Source organism: Dendrobium catenatum, unplaced genomic scaffold (genome assembly GCF_001605985.2).
Source record: "Dendrobium catenatum unplaced genomic scaffold, ASM160598v2 fragScaff_scaffold_980, whole genome shotgun sequence".
Taxonomy (NCBI): domain Eukaryota; kingdom Viridiplantae; phylum Streptophyta; class Magnoliopsida; order Asparagales; family Orchidaceae; genus Dendrobium; species Dendrobium catenatum.
The window spans coordinates 584,902-597,212 of record NW_021319442.1 but is presented as its reverse complement, the minus strand read 5'-3'; the positions used below and the strand labels follow the sequence as shown (position 1 = coordinate 597,212).

At 34.6% G+C, this 12,311-nt stretch overlaps 1 protein-coding gene across 1 annotated transcript in view; it reads left to right on the top strand.

The window, feature by feature from the left end:
- The window catches only part of LOC110099372 (probable thimet oligopeptidase), a 93,786-nt gene that overhangs the window by 76,043 nt on the left and 5,432 nt on the right, over positions 1 to 12,311 (top strand). Inside the window, exons 14-16 of the mRNA XM_020826491.2 lie at positions 7,346 to 7,419; positions 7,494 to 7,598; positions 7,681 to 7,761. Of these exons, the coding sequence (XP_020682150.1) occupies positions 7,346 to 7,419; positions 7,494 to 7,598; positions 7,681 to 7,761 (260 nt within the window). The remainder of the gene's footprint in view (positions 1 to 7,345; positions 7,420 to 7,493; positions 7,599 to 7,680; positions 7,762 to 12,311) is intronic.

Here is a 12,311-nt window from a genome sequence, read left to right as displayed (position 1 = left end):
GCATTTCAGGAGTTGAAGACTTGTTTCATGACTGCACTGATTCTTACTATTCCTTTAGGTACTGAAGAATTTCAAATTTTCAGTGTGCATTACTAAAGGGCTTGGGATGTGTCTTGATGCAGCATGAGAGAGTAGTTGCTTATACCTCTAGACACTTAAAAAATCATGAGAAGAATTATCCAACGCATGATTTGGAACTTGCTGCTGTAGTTTTTGCCTTGAAAATCTGGAGGCACTATCTATATGGTGTATGTTATGAAGTATTTACAGATCATCAGAATTTGAAATATATTTTCACTCAGAAAGAGCTGAATTTAAGGCAAAGAAAATGGATGGAATTGCTTAATGATTATGATTTAGATATTCAGTATCATCCATGAAGAGCCAATGTTGTTGCTGATGCGTTAAGCAGAAAAAATACCGGTGAAGTTGAATGGTTTACTAACTCAACAGGAGAAGTTAATTGAAGAGATGAAACCGTTGGAATTATTCGTAGTACTTCCTACAACTGAAAATGTAGGATGGTTAGGTCATTTGACACTACAATCTGATTTGAATAAGATCGCTAAAGCTTTATTGAAGGATCCCGATTTTGTTAAGATCATTTAGTTAGTAAAGGTAGGTCATGAAGAGGATTTCATTATTGATGAAGACAATCTTTTGTGGTATATGGGCAAAGTTTGTGTGCTTAATGTTGATGACTTGAGGAGGGATGTTTTTATGAAGCTCATCATTCTGCTTATACCATTCATCCTGGTAGTAATAAAATATATCAAGACCTTAAGGATTTATTTTGGTGGCTTGGGATGAAGAGGAGTGTAGTTGATTTCGTTGTTAAGTGTACCACTTATCAGTTAGTAAAGGCTGAGCATCAAAAGCTAGGTGGATTACTTCAAGCGTTACCAATTCCAGAGTGGAAGTGAGATGACATTGCTATGGATTTCGTATCAAGTTTACCTAGATCTCGACAGGGTCATGATGCTATTTGGGTTATCATTAATAGGCTTACAAAGTCTGCTCACTTTTTGCCTATCCGACTGACTGACTCAGTTGAGAAGTTAGCAATGTTGTATGTGGCTGAGCTTGTTCGTTTGCATGGTGTACAGAAGTCTATAGTATCGGATCATGATGGTAGATTTACTTCTAGACTTTGAAGGAAAGTTCAAGAGGCTATGGGTACCAGATTGACTTTTAGTACGGCTTTCCACCCTCAGACTGATGGACAATCCGAGCGGACTATTCAAAGCCTTGAAGATTTGTTGAGATTGTGTATTCTTGATTTTGGTGAAGGCTGGGAACCTCATATTCCTTTGATAGAGTTTGCCTACAATAATAACTTCCAAGCCAGCATAGTAATGACTCCATATGAAGTAGTTTATGACAGGAAATGTAGAACACCTTTATGTTGGGCAGAGGCAGGTGAGAGGAAGGTGATTAGATCAGATTTGGTTGATGATGCTACTAATAAGATCAGAATTATCAGGGATAAATTGCTAGCAGTACAAGATCGCCAGAAGTATTATGATACTAAGCACCGCTTTATGGAATTCGATGTAGGAGATTTTGTCTTCATAAAGATCAGACCTATGAAGGGTGTACTCCGTTTTGGCAAGATTTGCAAACTTAGTCCCTGCTACATTGGTCCTTTTGAGATTGTGGAAAGGATTGGGAAGGTAGCCTACAGATTGGCTTTACCAGCTATATATGCTGTACACAACGTGTTTCATATTTTTTCCCTGAGAAAGTTTATATCAGATGATCCTTCTAAGATCATAACAGAAAATATGGACTTACAGCCAGATCTTACTTATGTTGAAGAACCAGATCATATTTTGGAGTTCAGTGTGAAACAACTCAGGAGCAAAGATATACTTTTTGTTAAGGTTCTACATAAGCATGGGTCGAAGAAGAATGCTACTTGGAAGGAGTCAGAAATGAGGAAATCCTATCCTCATCTTTTTGAGTAAGGTATGTATGACTTATCTCTCTCATGTAAATTTCGAGGACGAAATTTTTATTAGGAGGGGAGAATTATAAAACCCGAAAACTGTCGATCGTATGTGTATGCGCCGCGGTAAAATTAGGTAAAATATCAAAATCGTTGAAATTTGACACAGTAAATTTTATAAAATTCTACTCGAAATTTCAATCGAAATGATATAAAGAACCTATACCTAATTTCGCAAGGTTTTAAAATTAAAAATCGTCGAAGCACATTTAAGTAAAATTTAGTTATTATGCCCATTTTACCCCTCATGATCCTTAAGAAAATTTTAGGCTTGAAGGGCACATGCGTCATTTCTTTTACCCAACACCCTTAAGACTTTAAGGGACCGAAATATTTGGTCCCTTGTTGTTTTGTTTGGCTGAGCAAGGGAGAGAACTGGAGAAAGCGGCGGCTTGGGCTTGGCAAGCAGTGGCCGGCAGGTTTCCGGCGGCGGTTTAGAGGGAAAATTGAAGGGAAAGCTCAAGAAGATAAAATGTAAGCTTTAAATCCTAGAAATTTTCTCTCTCCTCCAAGATTTTTTAGGATTAAAAATTTAAGGTTTTTGAAAATCATGAATTTTGTTAAAGAAAGTGTGTAGGGAGTTTTCTTAATGAATTCTAAACCCTAATTTTGAGTATTTCTAAAAATTTTGAGGTTCCTAAAACTAGATTTTTTTCCAAATCTTGATTTTTTGAAAATGCTTTCATAAACGAGGTTATAAATTACTCTAGGACAGTTTATGGAGAAAAATTTTAGGGTTTAGTGAGATTGCTATTTTCCTGAATGTTTATTTAAAGAAATGCGAAAATAATTAATCCTTAATTATGAGTTAGATATATAAGAGGTTTTAGCATAAAAAAGGAGTGAAAATTATGAAAAATACTATTTCCAAAATTGATTAATGATTAATTTTAATTAGGATCTATGTTAGGTAATGTTTATATTAGATTTATGACTTATGTTATATGTTGTAACATACATGACATTTAATTAGGATTAGGGACTAATGATATTCGACTATAGGAGTAAGAGTTATAAACATTGCAGACTAATAATTATTTTTTTCCCTGGGTCTTGAAAAGGGGAAGTGGTAAGGAGTGGCCGATGTGAGGTGAGATGACGGTTTTAAGAATTTGTTTGCTTGAGGTAGGTACAGTGGACTCTCCAAAATTCAATAGTCTTTTATGCTTTTCTAAAAATTGAATACATTATATGTTTAAGTATATAAACCTTTTAGAAGCATGTAAATTTTATATTGAATGAATTATTATAAATTGTACCTATGTTATATTACTTCAATTATGTTGATATATTGCATTTCATATCATAAGTCATATATGTGTTATTGAATTGTTTTGTTATGATACTTGAAAGTTATACTTTTTGCCTAAAAAGGTTAAAAACATATGTATGAATGTTAGCTGTGTTAATTACCTATCCTAAAATAGATTAGTGTATGTGAACTTGTACATGTTGAGGCGGAGTACCAATATGATGCCTTGGCACAATATGGCTCTCTAGAGCAAATATGGCCCTTTGGGGCAATATAAAAAAAAGGAAATAAAGGGAAGAAAGGAAAATGATATGGCCATTAAATATGTGTACTAGATCAGTACAAAATTCGGTACTCTGGTACGGGTGTATATGATACAAATAAGATACTAAATTTATTGATGAAAGGCACAGTATTGATAGACATGACATGAAATGATAAACATATGATATATAACTTATGTCACTAAAGGAAATATGACACATAAGGAAAACATCTAGATAGTGCATGACTACTTTGTATGATATTCTATTGTTTAAATTCTTTGAAGTACAAGTCAATCATGCATATTGTTTCTTCTTACGTTGTATTTGAATTTTTGTTGAGTAAATTGATATCTGTTGAGCGTTAGCTCATTTCTTGATTTTGAGATATTTTTCATGAGACTCTGCTGCTAGGAATGATTGATCGACCTTGGTTCATCTCCAGTTGTAGCAGGTTCTTCTTGTGTTGTTTTGTAGTTGTAGGATGATTTTGATTTTGGGTGGAAGTTGGTATGAAAGAAATCTTATCCACCTTTGTACATGTTTGAATTAATATGAAATGTTTTGTTTAATGAATTTTGTTTTAGAGGCGCTTATTTATATATCTCTTGGATTGCTTTATATTCTTATTAATTCATGTTTTATGATATTGTCATGTTCTTTTCTAACTTATGTCCGATATTCGTTCCCGTCTCATTTATTCGAGCTCACTGGGCCGGGTCGTGACACCATCTCATGAGAATCCTTTGAAGGCAGCTTGAGTATAATAGGGGTAGATAGGATAAATTTTGGTTTATAAAATGTCAAATGACAAAAAAGGTCTTTGGGTAGGTAGGAAAATCATGTGAAAATTAGACAAAACATCTTGAGGGAGTTACCCAAATGTGAGTTTTGATACTGCTAAGGATATTTGCCTTTTCATATGGGAAGCATAGATCCTAAACTAAGTTATTGATGCAACACCACAACCTCTAGAGAGAGATGCTTATGCTGGATTTGTAAGACTTTAAGGTTATCTTGCCAAACAAACAACACCTTAGGGGGGCCTTATTACTCCACAAAAACTATATGGAGATGCCCGGATTGGACTCTTGATGCTCACACAAAAGAATTGTCTTGAACAATAAGGTCCAAGACTCTAAGCGGATTATTTGAGGGCTTAAAACTGGATAAAAGCTAGTTGGAGTTATCCAGAAGAGATGTTAGAAAGAAGGAATGCTAAAAAGAACCTAGTGATTGTTGAGACAAAATCTGTTGTGTTTGGGTAAGAAGATTCCAATCTGAAGAGTACTCCATAGTTGAAGAAAGAATTGGTTACCTTTCACAAGCAACTATTAGAATGGCCTGCGCTGGATTCCGAGGCTCTCATCAATGTATATCTACTTTAAGGCCTTCAATTTTTACTAAGCAGTTGGTCCAATTCTTGCATAATGTCATCAGTTGAAGAAAAGTAATCGAGATTATAATCGTTAAAATGTTGGATTATGCAACTTGTTTCAAGGATGAAAGCAAGGCTAGGAAGATAGTTGAAGGATGTAGCTAAGTAATCTATTTTAAATGAAAAAGAAATGCATTTTTGTTCTGCATTGATCAGTTAATCTATGTATTTGTGTACTTTATATGTTTCTTCTTTAGTTTGATGATACTTCGAATGATGATCTAGCTTTAAAAAGGCTTCTAACAGTCTCTATTGCTTGCCTAAGATGTGTTGGCCGGTTACATTAGGATTTTTCATTTTTGGTCATTGTCCTTAACAATTCTTGTTGAATTATTAAAAAAAAATCGAGTAATTTGAATTATCTTGTAGTTATCCTTGCTTAAACTTCCAACCTTGGTTTTATGCTTTGCCTTTGGTGTTAGCCCTACTTTGCTTGTCGCATACAAATAAAATCTTTCTATGCTTGGGCTTTATTTACTTAAATTCATTTCAAGAATGCAAGTGTCGACACTATTAATATATTCAATCGCAATGCATATATTTTGAAGAAATAAATTGGAAAACATTGAATTAAATGACAACTCATCCCGATAATTGCCATGATGTGGTGAGCATGATTTAATCACAGAAATTTGAGGGAGAAATGAAGAGTTTAAGAAGATTATATCTGAGTTGCTCATTGCTAGCGTATGATCTTCTTGATTGATTCCTAAAATAAACGTAGCCTTACTCTCACACACTGATGAAAGTTTTGACATTCATTTCTTATATAATAGTCTACTTATAGCTCTCTGTAAGGTGCGACTTGGGTGCGAGTTTGGATAAGAGAGAAGGGGCATACATGAGAGAGAATGATCTCTAGTAGTGTGTTAGCTCAGGAATTATGACTAATGAGGTGGTTTGGCATTTGAGTTTTGGGCTAGGCATGCTGGCGAGAGAGGAGTCATTCGGTGTCAGGCTGTTTGCCTGATAGCACGAGAGGGTGAGGGAACTTGAGCAAGTGAGGGGTCGTTAGTCTCAAAGAGATAAGGATCATCGTCAGAGCTGAGCTTTTGAAATAGGGTTTTGAAGAAGGAGACCAGCTGGGAGCAGGAATGTACATCCAGTAAGAGAAAAGGATGGGAAACATGAGTGTGGCGAGCATGGGAGAGGGAAAAATTGTTTCTTTTATGTCATAGGCTACAATGTTGGTTGCTAATGTGAATTAAAACTATTATCAATTGGACGTTTCCAATGAGATGCGCTTTTGTGGAGATAAGATCGTGCGCTAATGTGAATATGAGCTTCATGGAGGTGTGGGTCTACAACATTTCAAGATGAGGGTGAATAGGGCATAAAGATAAGGATTGGGGGTAGTACTCTTAATTGATGATTGGTGAATGAATATCAACTGTCCTATTAAGGGATTTGACATCCTTTTTACCTATATTTGGTTAATTATCCATATGATTTGACTCTAAATCTGAGCTCTTTATAATAAGACATCAATTAGGAGGTCAATTGGGGCTCATCATTCATCAGATTGGTTTTAAATTTATAACTTATCTTAATTAATGGTTTTGACCTTAATCAATTTAATTAGACCCTTGGCTCGATCAATTAAACCTAATTTGGTCATATTTCTCAATAAGCTGACGAAGCCTAGGCATAGGAATTGGTTAAAGCACGTTTTGAAGCTCCTAATTAAGTTTTGATTGGGATAATTAGGCCTCAAGTTAGTGCTGAATGAGTTATTTAACTTCAATAGAGGTAGGTTATCAACCCATTGAAGCCACGTGTTTACTAATTTGGACTGAGTTTGGAAGTGGTAGTATCTTTATCACTTGAAGAAACCTGAGAGTAGTATTTCCGCATATAATTAGCTTGGTTAATACCTGATTAAAGTTCTAAGGTCTTGCTGAATTCAAAAAGGGTAAAACATTACAGTGGAGTGCTTAATTGTATTAATTAATCCCTGCACACTTAGATGAGGCTAGTTGGGTTTGTCCTTAGGAATCTTGGTTTTAGTTAACTTTATTAGCCCATTAGTTAATTATTTTAACACTTATTTGCCCCAATTTAAAAGTAATCATCAAGTAATCAATGCAGAAGTTTTCCATGCAGATTCCTGGGCTATGGTTCCATTAATATCTTGTCATCGGTTTTCACAAGTACAGCTTCATGTGAACCTTCTATTTGCATGTACTGACTCTTTTTGTTTAATATTGCTTCCAACTCTAGTTTTGCGATCTCAGTGGTTACTTGATACTGTCCACCCAGTTGCGCTTGCTTCTTTGGTTTCATTTACTGCAATGCAGTACTTCATTATTCAGTTGCAATTTAGAAAATAAATATGGTTGATATATCACCTGATATTTAACTTTTAACATTTTAAAACTTTTCAGGTCTGTTTGATCAGATAATACACTCCAGTGACAACATAGACATAGTAGAGCTACTCAGACATCTTCATCCTAAGGTTTAGATAGATGTTTTTATGATTAAAAGATTTCTATATCATTGAACTTATCATTAATAGTTGTCTACTTCTAGATAATGTTAGGCATACCCTTGTTGGACGGAACCAACCCTGCCTCCTTTTTACCTCGCTCAGCTATTTGCTATGATGCTACTTGCTATAGTCAACTTTGGAGTGAGGTTTGTGCACGCATCTTCTCATGTTAGCATAGATTTTTTTTTTTTGTCTGTGAAATAAATGTTATTTTTCAATCTTTTGCAGGTTTTTGCTGCAGACATATTTGTTACAAAGTTTCAAGATGATTTGCTAAACCAGCATGCAGGCCTACAATTCAGAAACAAGGTAACTACCTTATTTATTTTGCTTCTTATTAGTGCACTTTTTATTTTTTAGACTTTTTGCAGGCATGTTTGAAAATTTATACTGCTACTAATGTATCCCAAGGATACAATGCGTTCCATTCATTAAGGCACTTTTCTTGAAGCAATCTATATTTTTGATGCAGTGTCACCTAAACATGAAAAATTGCAACTCATAAACATATTTGTGGACTTCAATTTCAATCACCTAATTCTATGTCATCACATCCTTCGCTGTTCCAAGATCGATCTCCTTGACTGTTGGTTTCATTAAGGCACCTAAAAATATAGGTCATGCGTGTGGTAGGACTCGCTCTAACCAAGCATAGCCTAAAATGTGCAATCCGCAATCTAACCCTTTGCTTGGAAAACATTCGATAAGTATGAGTAGATTTCCTTTCCATCCGCGGTTTTATCAAGGCACAAGGGATTTTTTTAATCTATATCTATTAACGACCACATGATGGTCTTACGGTGTAACACTGAAAATATTTCTGGCACAATTAAAATTTTCTCCTAAAAAATTATACTCAAAATTTCTCATATCCTGAATTTTGTTGAAATCATTTTTACTATATCGTACGGTTCATATTTATCATTTTTGTTATGTATTTAAATTAGATTATGCAGTTAAGTAAGTTTATCCAAAGTTTATAATTCAACGTTACTGTAGCAATCTAATATACTTTAGCGGGTACTATAGCTTCAAAAAATTTTCCGATCTTTCTAGCAAATGGGTGAAGAGCTAAGGCAGTGAGGTAGTTTAGGCGGTAGATTCAAGAATGATTATGTATATATTATACCTAAAGCCCTCCCCATTTACCTATGCCCGAAAGCCTTGAATAGCAGCAAGCAGCAAGCCACAATAACAGCTGTTGGCACTGTAGTAGCAGTTGAATGGGATGAGTTTGAGTACTTTAATAACAGAAGGAGAAGTTCGGGTACTTTAGTAGGTCCAGGAAAAGAAAAAAGAAAAGAAGAAAATGATTAAGAATGAAGAGAAGAAAATGATTAAGAAAGAAGAATTTGGTAAGGACATTTCAGAATTTTTGACAAATAAATTTTCTTGGTTCGTATTATAGAAATTAATGGATTTGAATGAGAGGAAAGCATTCTGAAGTGGTTTACAGATGGTCAAGGCTTAAAAAAAAAAAAATTGTGAAGAGGACCTGATTTGAAATTAAAATTTTGGGCAAATCATGAGCCCAAATTTTAGGCTGCTGATGGTTCTCGGTTTGGGCTTGGTTATTTGGTTTTTGTTGTTTTATTGGGAGCTGTTATGTTGAGCTGATGTTAGCTCATTAATTTTTGTAGTTTACCTTATTTCTTAACTCATAAATAGAACTTGATTAGGTGCATCACCCTTTCCTCCCCTCTATGACCTTTCGGTTTCCTCTGCTGACTCCTTCCCGTGGCTTCTTTTCCTCTCCCCTGGCTGCCTAATCCGGTTCCTTTAGCTGCATGTTCTGGTTCCCCTTATTGCCTGTTTCAGTTCCCCTGGCTGTCTGTTCCCCCGTAGCTGCTTTTGTCGGTTTTCTGTGTGGTTGTTCGGGTGTTGTTTCTGAACTGAATGTTGGCCTTCCATTTCCCCTGATTTAATGAGTCTAATTGATGACCTTTTGGGCTGTTTTCTCCTATATATATTTGATGTTTTATAATAGAAAAAAGAGTTTTTTAATGGATAATTTTTGGAACAAAACCTGAGAGTTTTTTTTTTTTTTTTTGAAAAAGCTTGCTAGCTTGTTCCATTTCTCACTTCTCTCCTTGGGAAAGCTTGCAAGCTTGTCCTCTCTTCGACTTTGTCTCGACCTTCTTACCTCTTTCTTCTCTCTGCAAGTGACCACCTCATTTGTATCTTTCTTCTCGATCAGGAAAACGCAGCTTTAATTGTTTTGTGTTTAGTTTTATGTTCTAATCTTATAAGTGTCAATTTTATGATATAAAGTGATATTGTATTTTGTTTTAAGTGAAGTATTTTGTGCATTTTCTTATTTTCTAGGAAGTCTTTAGTATGCTTGCAAAAATTAGGGTCTTCCTAATTTTTTTTTCTTGCATCACAAAAGCAGGGTGAGCGAACGCTCTGCAGGTAACAGGCATTTATCATAAATTCATGAAATAAATAAAAACATGACATTATGCATAAAATTAAAACAAATAAAAGATTTAGACATTTGATAGGCACATGCTGTATAACATTTTCATAATCAGTTTTCTTGAGCTTTTTCCTTAAACTTTTTCTTTTCTTTCTCATAAACTTTTCCTTTCTTTATAGTCTTTCATTAAATGCATAAAATACATAATCATAATATATAAAACACCTGTCCCGGAAGTACCAGAATTTTGTACTGATTAGGTACACATTTAAGTTTTGGTCATTCATTTATCATTTGGCTCCGAAGAACACCTTTACCATTGACTCCGTAGAGCCCCTTTACCATTGGCTTCAAATAATCTTTTAATTAAATTCTATTTTTAAATTTATTAATAATCCAATTTTTAGATAATCGAAAATTCCCTAATTATCTTCCAAATGCATTTTAAAACTTTCCCATTATTAATTTAATAATTAGGGCTTAATATTTTCGAATTAGTTTAATTTAAAATTATGAAAATAAATTTTTTTTGCTAAAGACCTAAATTTCCATCTTTAAAACATTCCTAATATCATAGGAAATAAAAATCGTAAAGGGGGTTTCTTAAAATTCACAAATTAGGAAAAACCCTAATTTTCCAACCTTTTTTTTTTTGGAGAAAACATCGTTTTTAGGTTTAAAATACTTCCCCTAACTTTTCCTATTAGTTTCGCAAAGAAATTTTTAGGTTTTGGAGAAACCTTAGAACTTTCTCTTCCAAAAATCTTTGAGAACAATGGAGAAATGTAAATTCTAATGCATACCTTAGTCTCCCCTTAGTCTCCTCTACGTTTTCCCCGAAGTTCGGATGCTGAAATCATCGTCGAAGACGCCGCCCATCACCTTGTGTCGCCTCCCTATTCCGCCTGTTTCGTTCGGCCGAAGGAGCGTGCGTGAGAATGAAAGGGATTGAAAGTATTTCGGTCCCTTAAGAGTGTGGAACGGTTAGGGAGGCTAAAGGTCCATGTTGCCCCCACTTGAATTATCTCCGCTTAAGTAGTTATTAACGGTAATTTGGGTATTATGAATCTTCCATGATTTTTAGTTTCAAATTTAAGCGAAATTCAATATATTTTTTTATATCAATTTGCTCAAAATTTTGCATAGAATTTTATAAAATTAATTTCGTCGAAAACCGACAACTTTGAAATTTCACTTAAATTTCATCGTGACGCATCAAGATGTGTGCAACGCTTACGATCGTCGATTTCGGGTTTTACAATTCTTCCCTCCTAAGAAAAATTTTGTCCTTGAAATTTAAAAGCAATACCATAAATTAAAATCATACTTTAGCCAAATAGGTGAGGGTAGTTCTCCCTCATTTATGACTCCTCCCAAGTTACATCATTTTCAGATCCACGCTTCCACAGAACTTTAATATAAGGAATCTGCCGGCTTAGTAGTTGCTTCACACTATAATCTATGATCATTTCAGGTTCTTCTACAAAAGTCAAGTCCGATTGTATATCCACAGATTCAGCACTGACCTTCTGAGTTTCATCTGAAATATACTTTCTCAATGAAGAAATGTGAAATACATTATGTACTCCACTTATATGACTTGACAAAACTAACCTGTAGGCTACCTTTCCAATCTTTTCTACAATTTCAAAAGGACCTACATATCTTGGACTCAACTTTTCTGCTTTGCCAATTCTTTTCACACCCTTCATTAGACTAATCTTGAGAAATACAAATTCACTAACTTTAAATTCCACATATCTATGTTTGGCATCATAGTATTTCTTCTATCTATCATGTTTAGCTTTCAATCTGTCACGGAACAGCCTTATCTTTTATGTAGCATCATCCACTAAATCAGCTATAATAATCTTCCTTTCTCCTGTCTCAGTCCAGCTTAAAGGAGTTTTACACTTTCTCCCATACAAAGCTTCATAGGGAGTCATACTATAGACAAACTCAATCAATGGTATATGTGCCTCCCACTTACCACTAAAATCAAGTACATATAATCTGAGCAAATCTTCTGGAGTTTGAATTGTTCTTTCTAATTGCCCATCAGTTTGAGGGTGAAAAGTTGTACTGAAAGTGAGTTTGGTACCCATTGCTTCCTGAACCTTTCTCCACAATCTGGAGGTGAATCTTCCATCCTGATCTAATACTATAGAATTTAGTACCCCATGCAATATGACAATTTCAATAACATGTAGGTTTGCAAATTTCTCAACTGGATCAGATTGTTTGATAGGCAAGAAGTGTGCAGACTTAGTTAACCTGTCAATTATCACCCATAAAGCATCAAATCCTCTTCTAAATCTAGGTAAACCAACCATAAAATCCATAGCAATGTCTTCCCATTTTCATTCAGGTATAGGTAAGGGTTGCAATAATCATCCTAGTTTATAATGTTCTACCTTAACCATTTGGTAAGAAGTATATT